Source organism: Chinchilla lanigera, unplaced genomic scaffold, assembly GCF_000276665.1.
Source record: "Chinchilla lanigera isolate Chin_1 unplaced genomic scaffold, ChiLan1.0 scaffold00084, whole genome shotgun sequence".
Lineage (NCBI taxonomy): Eukaryota > Metazoa > Chordata > Mammalia > Rodentia > Chinchillidae > Chinchilla > Chinchilla lanigera.
Window position 1 is genome coordinate 5,487,602 of NW_004955485.1, and position 12,603 is coordinate 5,500,204.

General features: G+C 42.0%; 1 protein-coding gene across 1 annotated transcript in view; it reads right to left on the reverse strand.

Moving 5' to 3' along the window:
• The window catches only part of Sorcs3 (sortilin-related VPS10 domain containing receptor 3), a gene marked incomplete at its 5' end in the record, with an annotated part of 574,832 nt that overhangs the window by 13,521 nt on the left and 548,708 nt on the right, over window positions 1–12,603 (reverse strand). Inside the window, 2 exons of the mRNA XM_005403919.1 lie at window positions 1,888–2,000; window positions 4,051–4,174. Of these exons, the coding sequence (XP_005403976.1) occupies window positions 1,888–2,000; window positions 4,051–4,174 (237 nt within the window). The remainder of the gene's footprint in view (window positions 1–1,887; window positions 2,001–4,050; window positions 4,175–12,603) is intronic.

A 12,603-nucleotide genomic window follows, 5' to 3' on the forward strand; every position in this document is an offset into this window, starting at 1 on the left:
GCCTTTGAAAAGTGATTAAACCATGAAGATGGAGCCCTTTTGGATAGGATCCATCCCTTTTTAGAAAGGCACCAAAGAGCTGCTTTATCTCTTCCCACCATGCGAAGACATAGTGAGAAAGTCTCACATAAGAGTCATGACACTCAACCTTCCAGTGCCTCTATCTTCACTGTCCAGCTTTCAGAGTTATAAGACCTAAATTTCTTCTTTAGTTGGTGTTAAGGACTGAACCCAGGGCCTCAAGCATACTAGGCATGCACTCTACAATCAAGCTACATGTTCCACCCCCACGAGACATAAACTTCTATTATCTGTAAGTCCATGGTCTCTTGAACAGAATGAGGCAGCACACACTGCCATCTCACCTTCTATGAACAACCTTTTTATACAACAATTTGAAGTTGCTCTTGCAGGCAATATTTACAGGGGTGTATTTAGTTTTACTTCCTTTCCTTCAAAACCTCCTCTTTCCTTGGGTCATTAAGCTCTGCCTCGGGGAGCACTGTCACTTACGACTTCCCTGATCAAGTCTCCCTGGGGGAGCCCCTGATCTCCACAGCTTTGGCTCTCAAATCTGTGCCTCTGCAAGATCCTTTGCTTGATGTGAAACCCTATTTTTCACCTCTCCTGGTCATCTTCACCCAGTCATTTCTCATGTGCTCCAAACGCAGCAAATATCAAACCATTATTGTGCCTCAAGCAGGTTTCTGCTACATGGTCCCCACCTTGGCTAATGGCGAGGCCGTATCCTGCCCATCCCTGTAATCAGAAAACTCCCTCCCTGCACACACACTAACTTACTACTCTCTATCCTACGGTCCAACCTCTTAAAATCTTCTCCTCTTTCCTCCACAGTATCTCATTATGCCTGATCTAGACAACTGCCCATCTTTTGTGAACTGTCTCTCCCATCCTACGTCTTTCCTACCCCACTCTCAGCAGCTTTTCCTGTGTATTGCCATCACAATGGATGTCTACAGCATTTCCTCACTTACATAAAGTGTCACTGCCTACAGAATATAGACCAAGCACTATTTAGCTTCACAGATCCTTCACAATCTGGCCTGACTGTCCTAGCAAAATTTCAGCCATGCTTATTTGTACAAGTTATAGATGAGTGACACCAAGCTCATGCTACTTTCCCAAGCGTGCACTCTTTCAGTAGTGCATGGGTTTGCATTTGCTGTACCAGGAAGATGCTGTCCTCTCTTTGTTAAAGGACATATAACCTTTGAAGCACAGTTCAAACAGCTCCCTCCAAAATCATTTCAGTAGCTTGATAAGTATTTATGAGTTGCAAATTGGTGCCAGGCTTGCCCTTCCCTCGATAGGGAGAATCCTACTTTTTTTCCACTTCCTTGGAGACGTTGGCCATGCCTCTAACATAGAGCTAATTGCATATTAGACTCATTTAACATTTGAATTGAATGCATATTATTAATGCTTATATTTTACTGTGCAGCTCTGAGAGGATTCACAAAATTATTTTCCTTTCTCTTAGGCAAATCTGACTTTTGCTTAATTCTGTACCTCTGTGTATTGGCCTGAAACCTTTGGAATGCTCTGTGTGTCCAATGGTAGGCCAGTGAATCTAGATACCTGGCAATTCATGAGTGAACAGGCAGCTGAGTGCATATTAGCCCATCCATCTGTCCACTAAAGCAATTCTGTTTCTGTCTCAGCTATATTTAGAATAAGTAATGGGCCAATTTCCATCTTCAAACAGAGTGGACTTTATCCTTCCCTCTCTTCTCTCTCTCTTCCCTCTTCCCTCACTCCCTCTTCTCACAGAGCAGTAATCCTTATTTATCTGGAAAATAGTAGTTTAATTTATTTTAAAAGCATTTAATGTTCGAACCTTCTAGTTCATTCTTAAAGCCAACTTACTTTAACCAGAGCTCTCTTGATGACGTTGCCAATATCCTGCCTCCACTCAGGAATGTCAGGATTGTGGTAATCCAGGTTGGGAGAGAAGGATAAGAGCTGAGACTGGAAGTATTCTGCAGGGAGAGAGAATGTGCCGGTGAGATGGGTGAGGGCGGGATCGGTGGGAGGCTGCTGCCCCCATACAGAGGGAAGAGGCTACACTTCCACCATACTTCTGCTGTCATTCCTTATTCTCAGCCTAGCTCCTGGCTCCTGAAAGAAAGTGAAACTTGGCAACTGGAGGTAGATTTGAGCTGCACCTAGTGTTGTCAGTTCCTCTGCTTTTCAGCTTTTCTTAATGTGAAGAACACTGTCTGATATGAAAGTAAGCAGGCAACTGCACGAGGACAGTGCTGCTCTCCCGGGACTAACCTCTGGGAGCCACCCACAGGACTAGCAGTGCAGACTTGGTTGGAAAGGAAGCTCACACTTCTCCATCCTCCAAGTCCTGTGCTGTCTGAGCTAGAGCCTGCCTCAGAGGAACAGGAAGTAGGCTGCAACCTTATCTGTATGGTATGGATAATGTTCAGTTTCTTGTCTGAGTTGAGGAGTACACAGGTTGATTCACTTTGTGGTAATCCGTCAAGCTACACACTTGTGATCTGCATAGTGTTTAGGTATAAGGTTTATGACTTCAATGAAAATGTTTGCTTAAAAAGAAAACTTCCATGTGCCTCATAAAGAATCCTAATAACAAATTTCTAGAGAGCTAGAGAAAAGGAATCACTAGGGTGAAATTGAATAAATACGGTCAGAGTCAGAGGCTCATGTATCTTAGTACAACTTTCTAGAAGGCCACAGTGACAGCAGCTGTGTCTAGGGATCTGGGAAGGTTGTGTGGGACAGTGATAGATGCACAGTTGATTTCATTTAAAATAAACTTAGTAATTAAGAGTGGTTCTCCAGGACTGAGAACAGGAGGGGACGCTGTTACTACTTTCTCATGCCTGTCTTCAAGCCTATCATCTATGCCTTATTATCAGGTCTTTGCAACCAATGGTGTTAGAATCTCCAACAATTAAGAAAACACATGCGTTCTGTGTAGATCACCTCATAACCTATTATGAGTTCTTTGAAGGCAGGATCATGACTTCTGCAGCTGTGGAAATCAGTGGTTCCCAGCATATAAAGAATGGGTGCTGTACGAGCCTTGTAGGCCAGGACAAGAGATCTAGCTTCCTCCTATAGGAATGCTAACAGTCTTTCCAGCTTAGCATTGCTTCAACTTCTAATACTTGTCTATTGGCAAGCCCAAATAGGCTGTGATGTAGACACACCACAGGACACAAGAAATGCCAGCGCTCTCAGAAAGAATGGCTATTATCAAAAAACAGCCAGTAACAAATGCTGGTGGGACTGTGGGGATAAAGGAACCCTTCTCCACTGCTGGTGGAAGTGTATAGTGGAGCAACCACTGTGGAAATCAGTGTGGAGATTCCTCAAAAAAACTAAAACTAGAGGTCCCATCCAACCCAGCTAATCCCCTTCTTGGTATCTTCCCAAAGGAATTAAAAGCATCACACCACAACAATATATGCACAACCTGTTCATAGCAGCATAGTTTGTAATAGCTGAATCTTAGAAATAGCCTAAATGTCCACCATCAACTGATGAATGGATAAGAAAGATGTGACATTTTTATACAATGGAGTACTATTCTGCCATAAAGGACTATAAACTTGAGACATTTCTAGCTAAATGGAGACCATACTTTTAAGTGAAATAAATCAGACACGCATGTTTAAATACTGTATTGTTTCTCTGATGTGAGAAACTGAAAGTGTAAATAAAGACCAAAATGTATAATAGATATTGGGAAGTGGGAACAAAATTTCCAAAAGAAAAGGGGAACAAGGGAGCGGGGAGGGGACAGAAAGAAGGTACAGGAAAGAGTGAATAAAAGGGAAAAAAGGACACAAAGATGTTATAAATAAGCAGGGGAAGAGGGCTAGAAGGGAGGGGATGGGAATGAAAAAAAAGAAGCAAGATACACCATATTCAGGTACAAAGTCCCTATGATGAATGTCATCATTATGTATATCCAAAATGTATCAATAAAAACAATTTTAAAGAAAGGAAATTGGTGGGCAAGAGGGCATATGGAAGGACATTTTCAGGGCTTACCATGAACTGCAATGTCTTTTGTGTCCTGGATGAGGGCGTTCCCAGCAGCCACCTGGACCGTGATGGTGCTGGTTCCCTCCTCCAGGAACGTGAAGGAAATGCTGCTGTCCAGGGTGATGAGGGGCTGAAGGAAGGAAAAGGAACAATACCATTTAGCCCTCTGCCGGGGATCAGATTCCCTCCCTTGCAGGTCAATCTCAGGACGTCACAAATCTGCACAGCAGATTGTTCCCAAGGAACCCAGACTCCGAAAACAAGGCAAGACTTTTATTCAGCTTCCTAACACTAATCATTCTTCCAGGGTCTAGGACGATATTAATACCCTAAAAAGACATTATAAACCGTTAATCCTGAAGAAAGAGAACGAGACCTAACACTTTAGATTTTTCATGTCATTCTGTTCTTCCTCCTGGGGCAAAGTAGAAGCAGCTTTTGTAACCTGGTCCTGCTGTCTCTGGGAATAGGAGATCATTTCTTTTCTTCCCCCGTATCTAGCATCACTTGTGTTTTCATCCTGTATTCCACGGGCCTGTACGATCTTTCGGAGAGTGATAACAGTTTACTTCCTTCTGTATCCCTTACTCTAGACATAATTGTCATTCATATATATGTACTTATATTTATATTTATACGATATATGTGAATTAGATGCATGGTCCTAGAGTTGACTTTAGTTTTACATCTGTTTTTCCATTGCAATGTATTTTACCATTTTTATTAATCTAGGTAGTACACAACATAACCACAATAATGTTTTTAATTTTTATTTTCCTCTTCTCTTTCCTGAATATCCTACATACTTTTCAAGGTCACAGGGAGAAATAAAATAATTGCATTTCCCCTGCAAACTAGGATCCTGGTAAAAGCAGGCGTGTGTTAGGAGAGGGGCAGATCCTGAGACCGACAGTCACTGTTCAGTGCTTACCACAGGGCTCGGATCTCTCAAGTTCTCTATTGTTTGGAAGGCAAGCCATCACAGCAAGGGCCTGATCCCAAGGAGATGGTAAAGAGGTGCCACAAGCTGCTGAGCCGACTCAGGACAACCTCGGGAGGGTGCACAGTAACGCAGCCCACTGCCGGGCAAGGGAGGGTGTGGGCCGCACTCAGCTGCCCACGCAGGGCTGGATGAGCACACAGCCCCTGCAGGGGATCTGAGAGCCAGTGCTCACTGTTTCCTCTGCAGCTCTGAAATCCCTTTCCAGCTCACAACTTGTCATGTGGCCTCTGAAACAGTAATTTGATTTTTTTTTTCTACTTTAAAACTCTGTAGTTGTTTTGCTTTATTTTGTTTTTTTTTTGTACCGGGAATTGATCTCACGACCTCACACTTTCCAGATGCTGAGCTATATGTCCAACCCTTTAGTTCTATTGTATAACCTGGCTGATGGTTGGTGTTGGGAAAGATGAGAGATATTGCCTTCAATTTCCAACACTTTTTTTTTTTTATCTGTTTGCTAAATTAAAGAGAAGGAAGTGTGTAAAGCCATGCATCCTCCCCTCTGAGGGTCTGAGCAGTCTTCTGCACGCATGATTCAGGGACGGTATGGACAAGGTGGCACCTCTGAACCAACAGGATGCAGTGCAGACAGATCTGCTAGGCACACCCTGGCACCCAAGACTGTTTGAGGTCCTGCTGGAGAAGGAGCTGCGGTCAGCGTGGGGTTGACACGTGGCTGTGGACCAAGGGGGTGTAAATGCCTCACGCTGTTACCATCTCTAACACACCAAGAACAGTGACCTAAAACCCTGGCTCTTATGCTGTATTTATGAGTGACTTTGGGCAAATCTGTCACCTTTGGGATCTTTTTCTTTATCCATTTAAAGCAAGGTTTGGGATAGAAGATCTGTGAGAACTCACTCAGCAAAGGAGTCTGAGAGACTGGCAGGTGGAATTAGGCACAATTTCTAGTTCCTATTGGTCAGCCCATCAGGTCACTCTGTCAGAGGCCTTCAGTTGCTTCGTCACTTTACTTACAGCCAATGGAAACAAAATAATCTACCTCTGTACATCTAGCAGAGTGGTTAAAATTTTTAAATGATAATACCAAATAATCTTGTAATTGTTGAGCAAATTAGAACTCTCACATAATTTTGCTGCGTATGTAAAATATTACAACCATGTAGGAAAATGTCTAGTTTTATAAAAAAAATTGCAAGAACTTTTTTTTCTGCAGTGGTTGTACTATTTTATATTTTATGATATGGCAATTGCAATTCTAGGAATTTAATCAATGGGAGAAACATCAACAATAACAATAAAAGCTCACAGAAGCTTATTGGTAATATCCTAGGAATTCTTCAACAGAGTAAATAAAGGAACAATAGTATATGTATACAAGAAATAGAAAAGACATATATATATATATATATGAATCCACAAAATATAAGAGGTGAAAGAAGCCAAGAAATATTGTAAGATTAAATTTTCATGAAGTTCTAGAACAGGAGAGTATAATCTCGGAAAATATGGTAGTAGTTGTTTCTGGGATTGGGGTGGAACCTGACTGATAAGGAGCAGAACACAAGTTCCTGGGATGATGACAGTGTAATGTACCTTGACAGGAGTCTGGGATGCACAAGCAAATGCCTTCATCACACTCACTAAGTGCCCATGGCAAACCTGTCTGTTCCATTGTTAACATATATTATAGCACCGCGGTACACTGTCAAGTAAGTTTGAACTGTAGTTAATGATTTACAAGCTCAGTCATTTAAGATAAAGCATATAAGTTTCTCAAATTCATTTTGAAAGAATGAAAAAAAAAAGATGGATGGAAGGATAGAAGATCAAAATGTCATAGAACAAGCCTAGTAAATGTTAATGACAGGTGACAAGTGCTGGCCATGTGGATGTTCACTGCCAAACTCAACTTCAGTGTGTGTGTGAAAAATTTAAAATACAATACTGGGGAAATTATAAAAGGAATAATCAATGTGCTTTCATTTCCCTGGCTCCTTGTGTAACTCAGACCACAGCTACATTACACTGGCCCTCCCTTGTGCTTTACTGTCCTCAGCTGTCTCTTACCTCATTTTACCTGTCACAACTAGGCATTGTTCTATCTAAGGAAAACCTTCACTACTGGTGTACGTGGTCTTCTCTCTTTGTACCTTCTTTTTATTTCAAGACTTGGGTGATGGTTCTGTCCTGCACCATGGTGTCCCAGGTAGACTGAATCTTATCTCCACCTGGCTGTGTCCCTAGGAGTACTAGAGCACACAAGGGTGAAGGGCTGTAGGGCAGGAGGAATGCCATCTGAGGTGGGCAAGCACAGGCCATTCTGCCAGCCTGTCTGGCCTAGAGCCACAGCTGACACACTGTGCTGAGTGGAGCCGTTTGAGGGTGGCAGGCCACTGATGTCTGTGCTAAGGGAATGGCACAGGCTAATTCTCTCTTCCACCTTGCTTTTGTTTTTCATCAGCAGTTATGGCATCATGGCTGATTTCACCTTCCCTGCAAAGCTGCAGCACTCAATAGGACTCTTGAGTTCTTCATTGGCCCTGATATCTGGTGCCCAGTGTTAAATTAAATCAAGAATTTTAAGGTTCATTTACTCAAATCTATTAGGCAAGTAGACACATTTATTAGGCCAGGCCTCTGTTAATCCCAGCAAATGGGCCATTGCGAGCCCCACAAATCCAGCAGGCAGCCAAATGACTTCTCTGCCTCTGCTCTGTCCAAGGTACGGAGCCAGCTCACAACGAGGCCCCAGAACCGCCGTCACAGCCTGCCCAGCCTGTGGGCTACATCCCTTCCCATGAAGCCTTCTCCTGTGCAGCAGGTCGCATAGTACCCAAATGTGCCCACCAAGAGGTCAGGAAAGCTCCATGAAACTACTGGGTTACAAGATTTCCAAATGACTGATGAAACAGGTTGCTGCAGGGAAATATTTGAATGCAAACAACACCAATTTCCCAGACACAGTAAGCAATGCTAATATTTTATGTTATAATACATTTTGACATGTATACTTTGATAAAAGCTACCATTCACAAATTGGAGAGGCTGTGCAATCTCTATGCTTGCTTCACTTCAGCAGATTACACAGTAACGGATGGAAAGTGCTTACCATATGAAGGAGAAGGGTAGAATACGTAATTGTGGATGTATCATACTGAGACCTATGCAAAACCCTTAAATACTCAGAAAGCCAAGAACAAAGTAAAGTAGAATAGCGTTTCTAACCATGTTATGACTATGGGATTAATGTGAAAATTGACTGGTAAAGAATTATTTTCCTCAAATTCATTCACATACATATCGATCCAAAGACTCTTTAAAAGTATCACACTCCCTAAAAAGATCCATAGATCTGGTCCTCTCTTATCACCCCATCTTACATCTGAGTTTTTATGGCAAAATGAAAACTGTTCATTTATGTCATTCAAAGCCATCTGCCCTTTCCTTCCATCTTTCAGCTTTTCCTTCTACTTCTACCAAAATGAGTCTCCCACTTCAGCTGTCACAGAGTACAACCATCCCGAAAGCCTCACCTTTACACGTGGACCCTTCCTTCCTCTAATCTCCATTCTACTGCTCCTTCAATGACAGCTTAAGACCGATTTCATATGTGACTTAGCTGATGACCCACGAAGCCTGCCTTCATCACTTCCTGGGCTGCATGCCTCAGCCAGTAATAGTACATGCCTATTGCCTTCCCTTCTTGTGTCTTCTCGTGGATGTTAACCTTATATTTTCAAATAGATTATGTTTCTTGAAGGTAACAAATGGAATTTACCCTGCTTTGTATTCCTCACAACATCTACTACAAAATACAGCTCCTGAAAGGGCTCCACAGAGGTACTGATGCAATTTCACATCCCCCAACGATAGCTTTAGGTAGGTAAGCCAACAGCTAGGTTTCAGGAATTGACGCTCTTTGCTACATACTTGTATAACCTACTTGCTCACCAATTACTTCACGTGTGTTCGTCTTACTTTCTCATGTGGAATGTGATCTCTTTGAAGGGAGGGACAATGGCACATGTAATCTTCTCTCCATAATTGCACCAAAACAAAGGCCAGTTATACAGCAGATCAGTTCATTGTTACATTGATTAAATTCAATCACCAGGGTGAATCTCTGCACAACACCTCTTCTCTCTGATACACAAATACACACACACACACACACACACACACACACACACAAAAGGAGAAAAAATACTACCTTCCAAGGTTATTAGACTAGGTGTATTCTCTGCAATATGGGATGATTTCTCTTTCTTCAGTGATCTTCTGGTATTTAAATAAAATAATATACAAAGCTCTGTAAAAGGCCTGTGTTAGGAACCAAATAGCCCTAAAGTCACAGCACTCACCATGACACCTGAAGACATTCTTACCTTTGCCAGTCCAGTGTGGTGCTCACTGGATGAATTAGCGGGCACTATGGTCATCCTGATGTGTTTCTGGCATAGAGCCAGCAGAAAGCACTGAAAATGCTTCCTTTTTGAATGGCACAAATAACCATTGTGTAGAGAGGAGGATAAGCTCTGGAACCAAGTCTGACTTGTCACACAGATATAGATGTGATTAATGCAAATGGTGTGCATGATATGGTCTACTATTTCCAAATGCTTGAATGTTCTAAATGATTTGCTTAATCATGGGAGCAATACTCAGTTTAGCCACCACTCTTTGCACTCTGGCATCACAAATAAAACAGACTCAAATACATTAAATGGTTTGACTAAAGACATACAGCAAAGAAGAATCTTTCTAGACTTCAACATAGGTTTCTTTTATTTTGGAACTTCTTTATTCTACTACCTCTCATGTATTATCATTCTCTTGGTTCTCTGGGAACAAAAGCCAACTTGTAAGACCATTAGGATCCGAGTGTTTACGTAGCATTTCTTGGTGTAGTTCATGGAATGAAAATTTCTAACCAAAGGAATGCCCCTGATCATCAATGAAAGAAATAAAGCTATAAGGCCAATATGTAATCTAAAAATCACCCTCATAACAGGGCATAATGTGTGTGTGCACTTGCATGTATGTGTGGGCATGTTTGTGTGAGTGAGATACTTTAATTAATAACTCAATTATGTCCATGTATTAGATATTACTTTCTTTGCTTAGACAGACTTTGAGATTCAAATCAAGTAGTCTGTTCGAGTTGATGCAAATAATTAGTAGGAAGATAAAAACTGGAATCCTCAGTTATTTTGTCCATTTGATGGTTTTTCTAATCAAATACTTATCAGCCCTGGGTTGTCCTTCAAGTCTTAAAATCAACACTGAAAAGAAAAAATAGTACTCTAGAGAATAGGCCTCAGCACACACGGTAGTCTCTCAGTAAAGATCACCAGGTAGTTGGACACTAACAGTGAAGAGTTCTCTAATTTGGAAGCCAAATCCTTATACTCTCAGAGAAGAAATTAATTTTAAATCCTTCCTTGTCTAACTTTCCCCCAAATGATTTTCTCTTTCCTCTTTGATATATATCAAATGTATGTCAATATACATCAAATATATATATATGTATGTATGTATTCTGCCTTTTGAGGAGAGATGGTAAGTCTGTAGTTTCCAGGAGAGACACCTCTCGCTGTTCAGGCAAAGTATTCTGAGATGGGGATGGTGCCTGAAAGATGGAAATTAGGAGTCCGGATTTGAGATCAGACCCTGGACCAACACTGTTTGACCTTGTGATGCACATCCTATGCTGAGAGCTTCCCATCTCTGTCCAATGAAGTAGGGATTTTACTAAGTGACCAACCTGCCCATTGTCCTGGGGATTAATAACCCCAAAAGGCATCATCAGTCATCTACACTAAAAAAATTAATTTAAAAACACTAAGCAGAAAAAATTCACACTGAAAGAGGCTCCTGAGTCCCCGAATCATGTTTCTTCTTTTACCAACTCATCCTCAATATGTTTGTTTCTTTTTTTTTTTCTTTTATACTTTTGAGACAGGGTTGCACTGTGCAGTTCAGTTCACTTGAGCTCACTATGTAGCCTAGGCTGGTCTCAAACTTGCAACAATCCTGCTGCCTCAGCCTCCTGAGTGCTGGAATCACAGGGATATACCACCAAGACCGGACTAAATCATCTTCCTAGTACATAATACAAAGCATACGTTTGTTGAGTACATGGTGTGTGCCAAGTACATACGTGTTGTCTTTGTGCTCACAACAGCAGAGACGAGCTGGGCATTCTTGTCTACAGTGCAGAGTGGGTCCCCGACAGCTTAGGAGAAGTAACCTGACCAAGCTCACGGACTCAGAATGTAGCAGTGCTGGAAACCTCAACCACAAGTCCACCCACACTCCACGTGTTCTCCAGTACCCCACACTGGCCCACTAGGAAGGACCAGGCCCTTTCCACGCTGACCATTCAGAGTTGGTGGGAGAGGAGGTCTTTGCTCACCACTAACAAACACTAAATATGTCCCTTTTCTTAATACCACACTTTTCCAAATCTGATCTGATCTCTCCTAGATAATTTGCCAATCGCATTCCAGGTTTTCAAGGAAACCACAAGTCTGAGAGCGAAAAGGGCCCAGGAGATCCAGTCACTCACAGGAGGATCCTCATGACTTTGTGAATTTTATAAACATGAACTGACCAGGTTCTCCCAGTAAATGTTGGAAAAAGTATCTTTGTCCATCTGCTAAAGAAAGAGGACAATGAATCTTTTTGAAGTATATCAGTGCACTCAGACTTTAAAGATGCTAACGTTCCTAGGGAAGGGAAACCCTGACGCCAGGTGGTCCCAGGCCTCCTATCTTACCTGGGGCAGAGGACTGTGAAGCCCCATGAAGTGCACAGTCCAGGGACACTGACGCACTGAAATATTAAGGCCAGTGTTTACAGAACACTTCCCTGCCTCTCCTAGCTGAGCGCTGCATTACTGTAGGCCTATTTACAGCGCTCTTCTTAACCAGAACATCATATCCAGATACCAAGGGAGAAGTTCTAGTCACAATAAAAGGTATACAATAGTATGAAGAGAGAGGGGGGAAAGTGTCAGACAGAAGTGTGATAGAGACCCTGAAGAGATGCGAGCAGTATTTAAAATGACTGTGATTAATGCACTAAAGGGTCTAATTAATAAAACAGAAATCACAAATCTCACGATCTTGTTAGCTGACTAGATGTAGCTTATTTTAGTGAAAATCTCCTAGCTGAAAAGCAAAGAGAAGAATTAAAAGAGGAAGAAGGGGAGGAAGAGAGGAACACCCAAAGATGTGTGACAACTACAGAAGTTGTACATACATGTAATGTGAACACCCAGCTGAGAGGACAGAAGAGAACTGGGGAAATATGGAAACAAATGCCTCAGACCTACTCCAAGGTAGCGTCAGACAAACCAAAGACACAAGGAGCTCCCTGAGCGCTAAGCAAGATAAATGCTGAAATCCCAGCTGGGCACATCATTCCTCAGTTACAGGAAGTCAAAGGAAAGTTAAAAATGCCAAAGGAAGTCAGAGGAAACAAACATGTTTCCTGTGGAGGAAAAAGGGTGGGAATATATCCAACTTCTCTTCAGAAACCATTAGTTAAGAAGAAGAAAGTGGAATGACATATTTAATACTTTGAGTGGA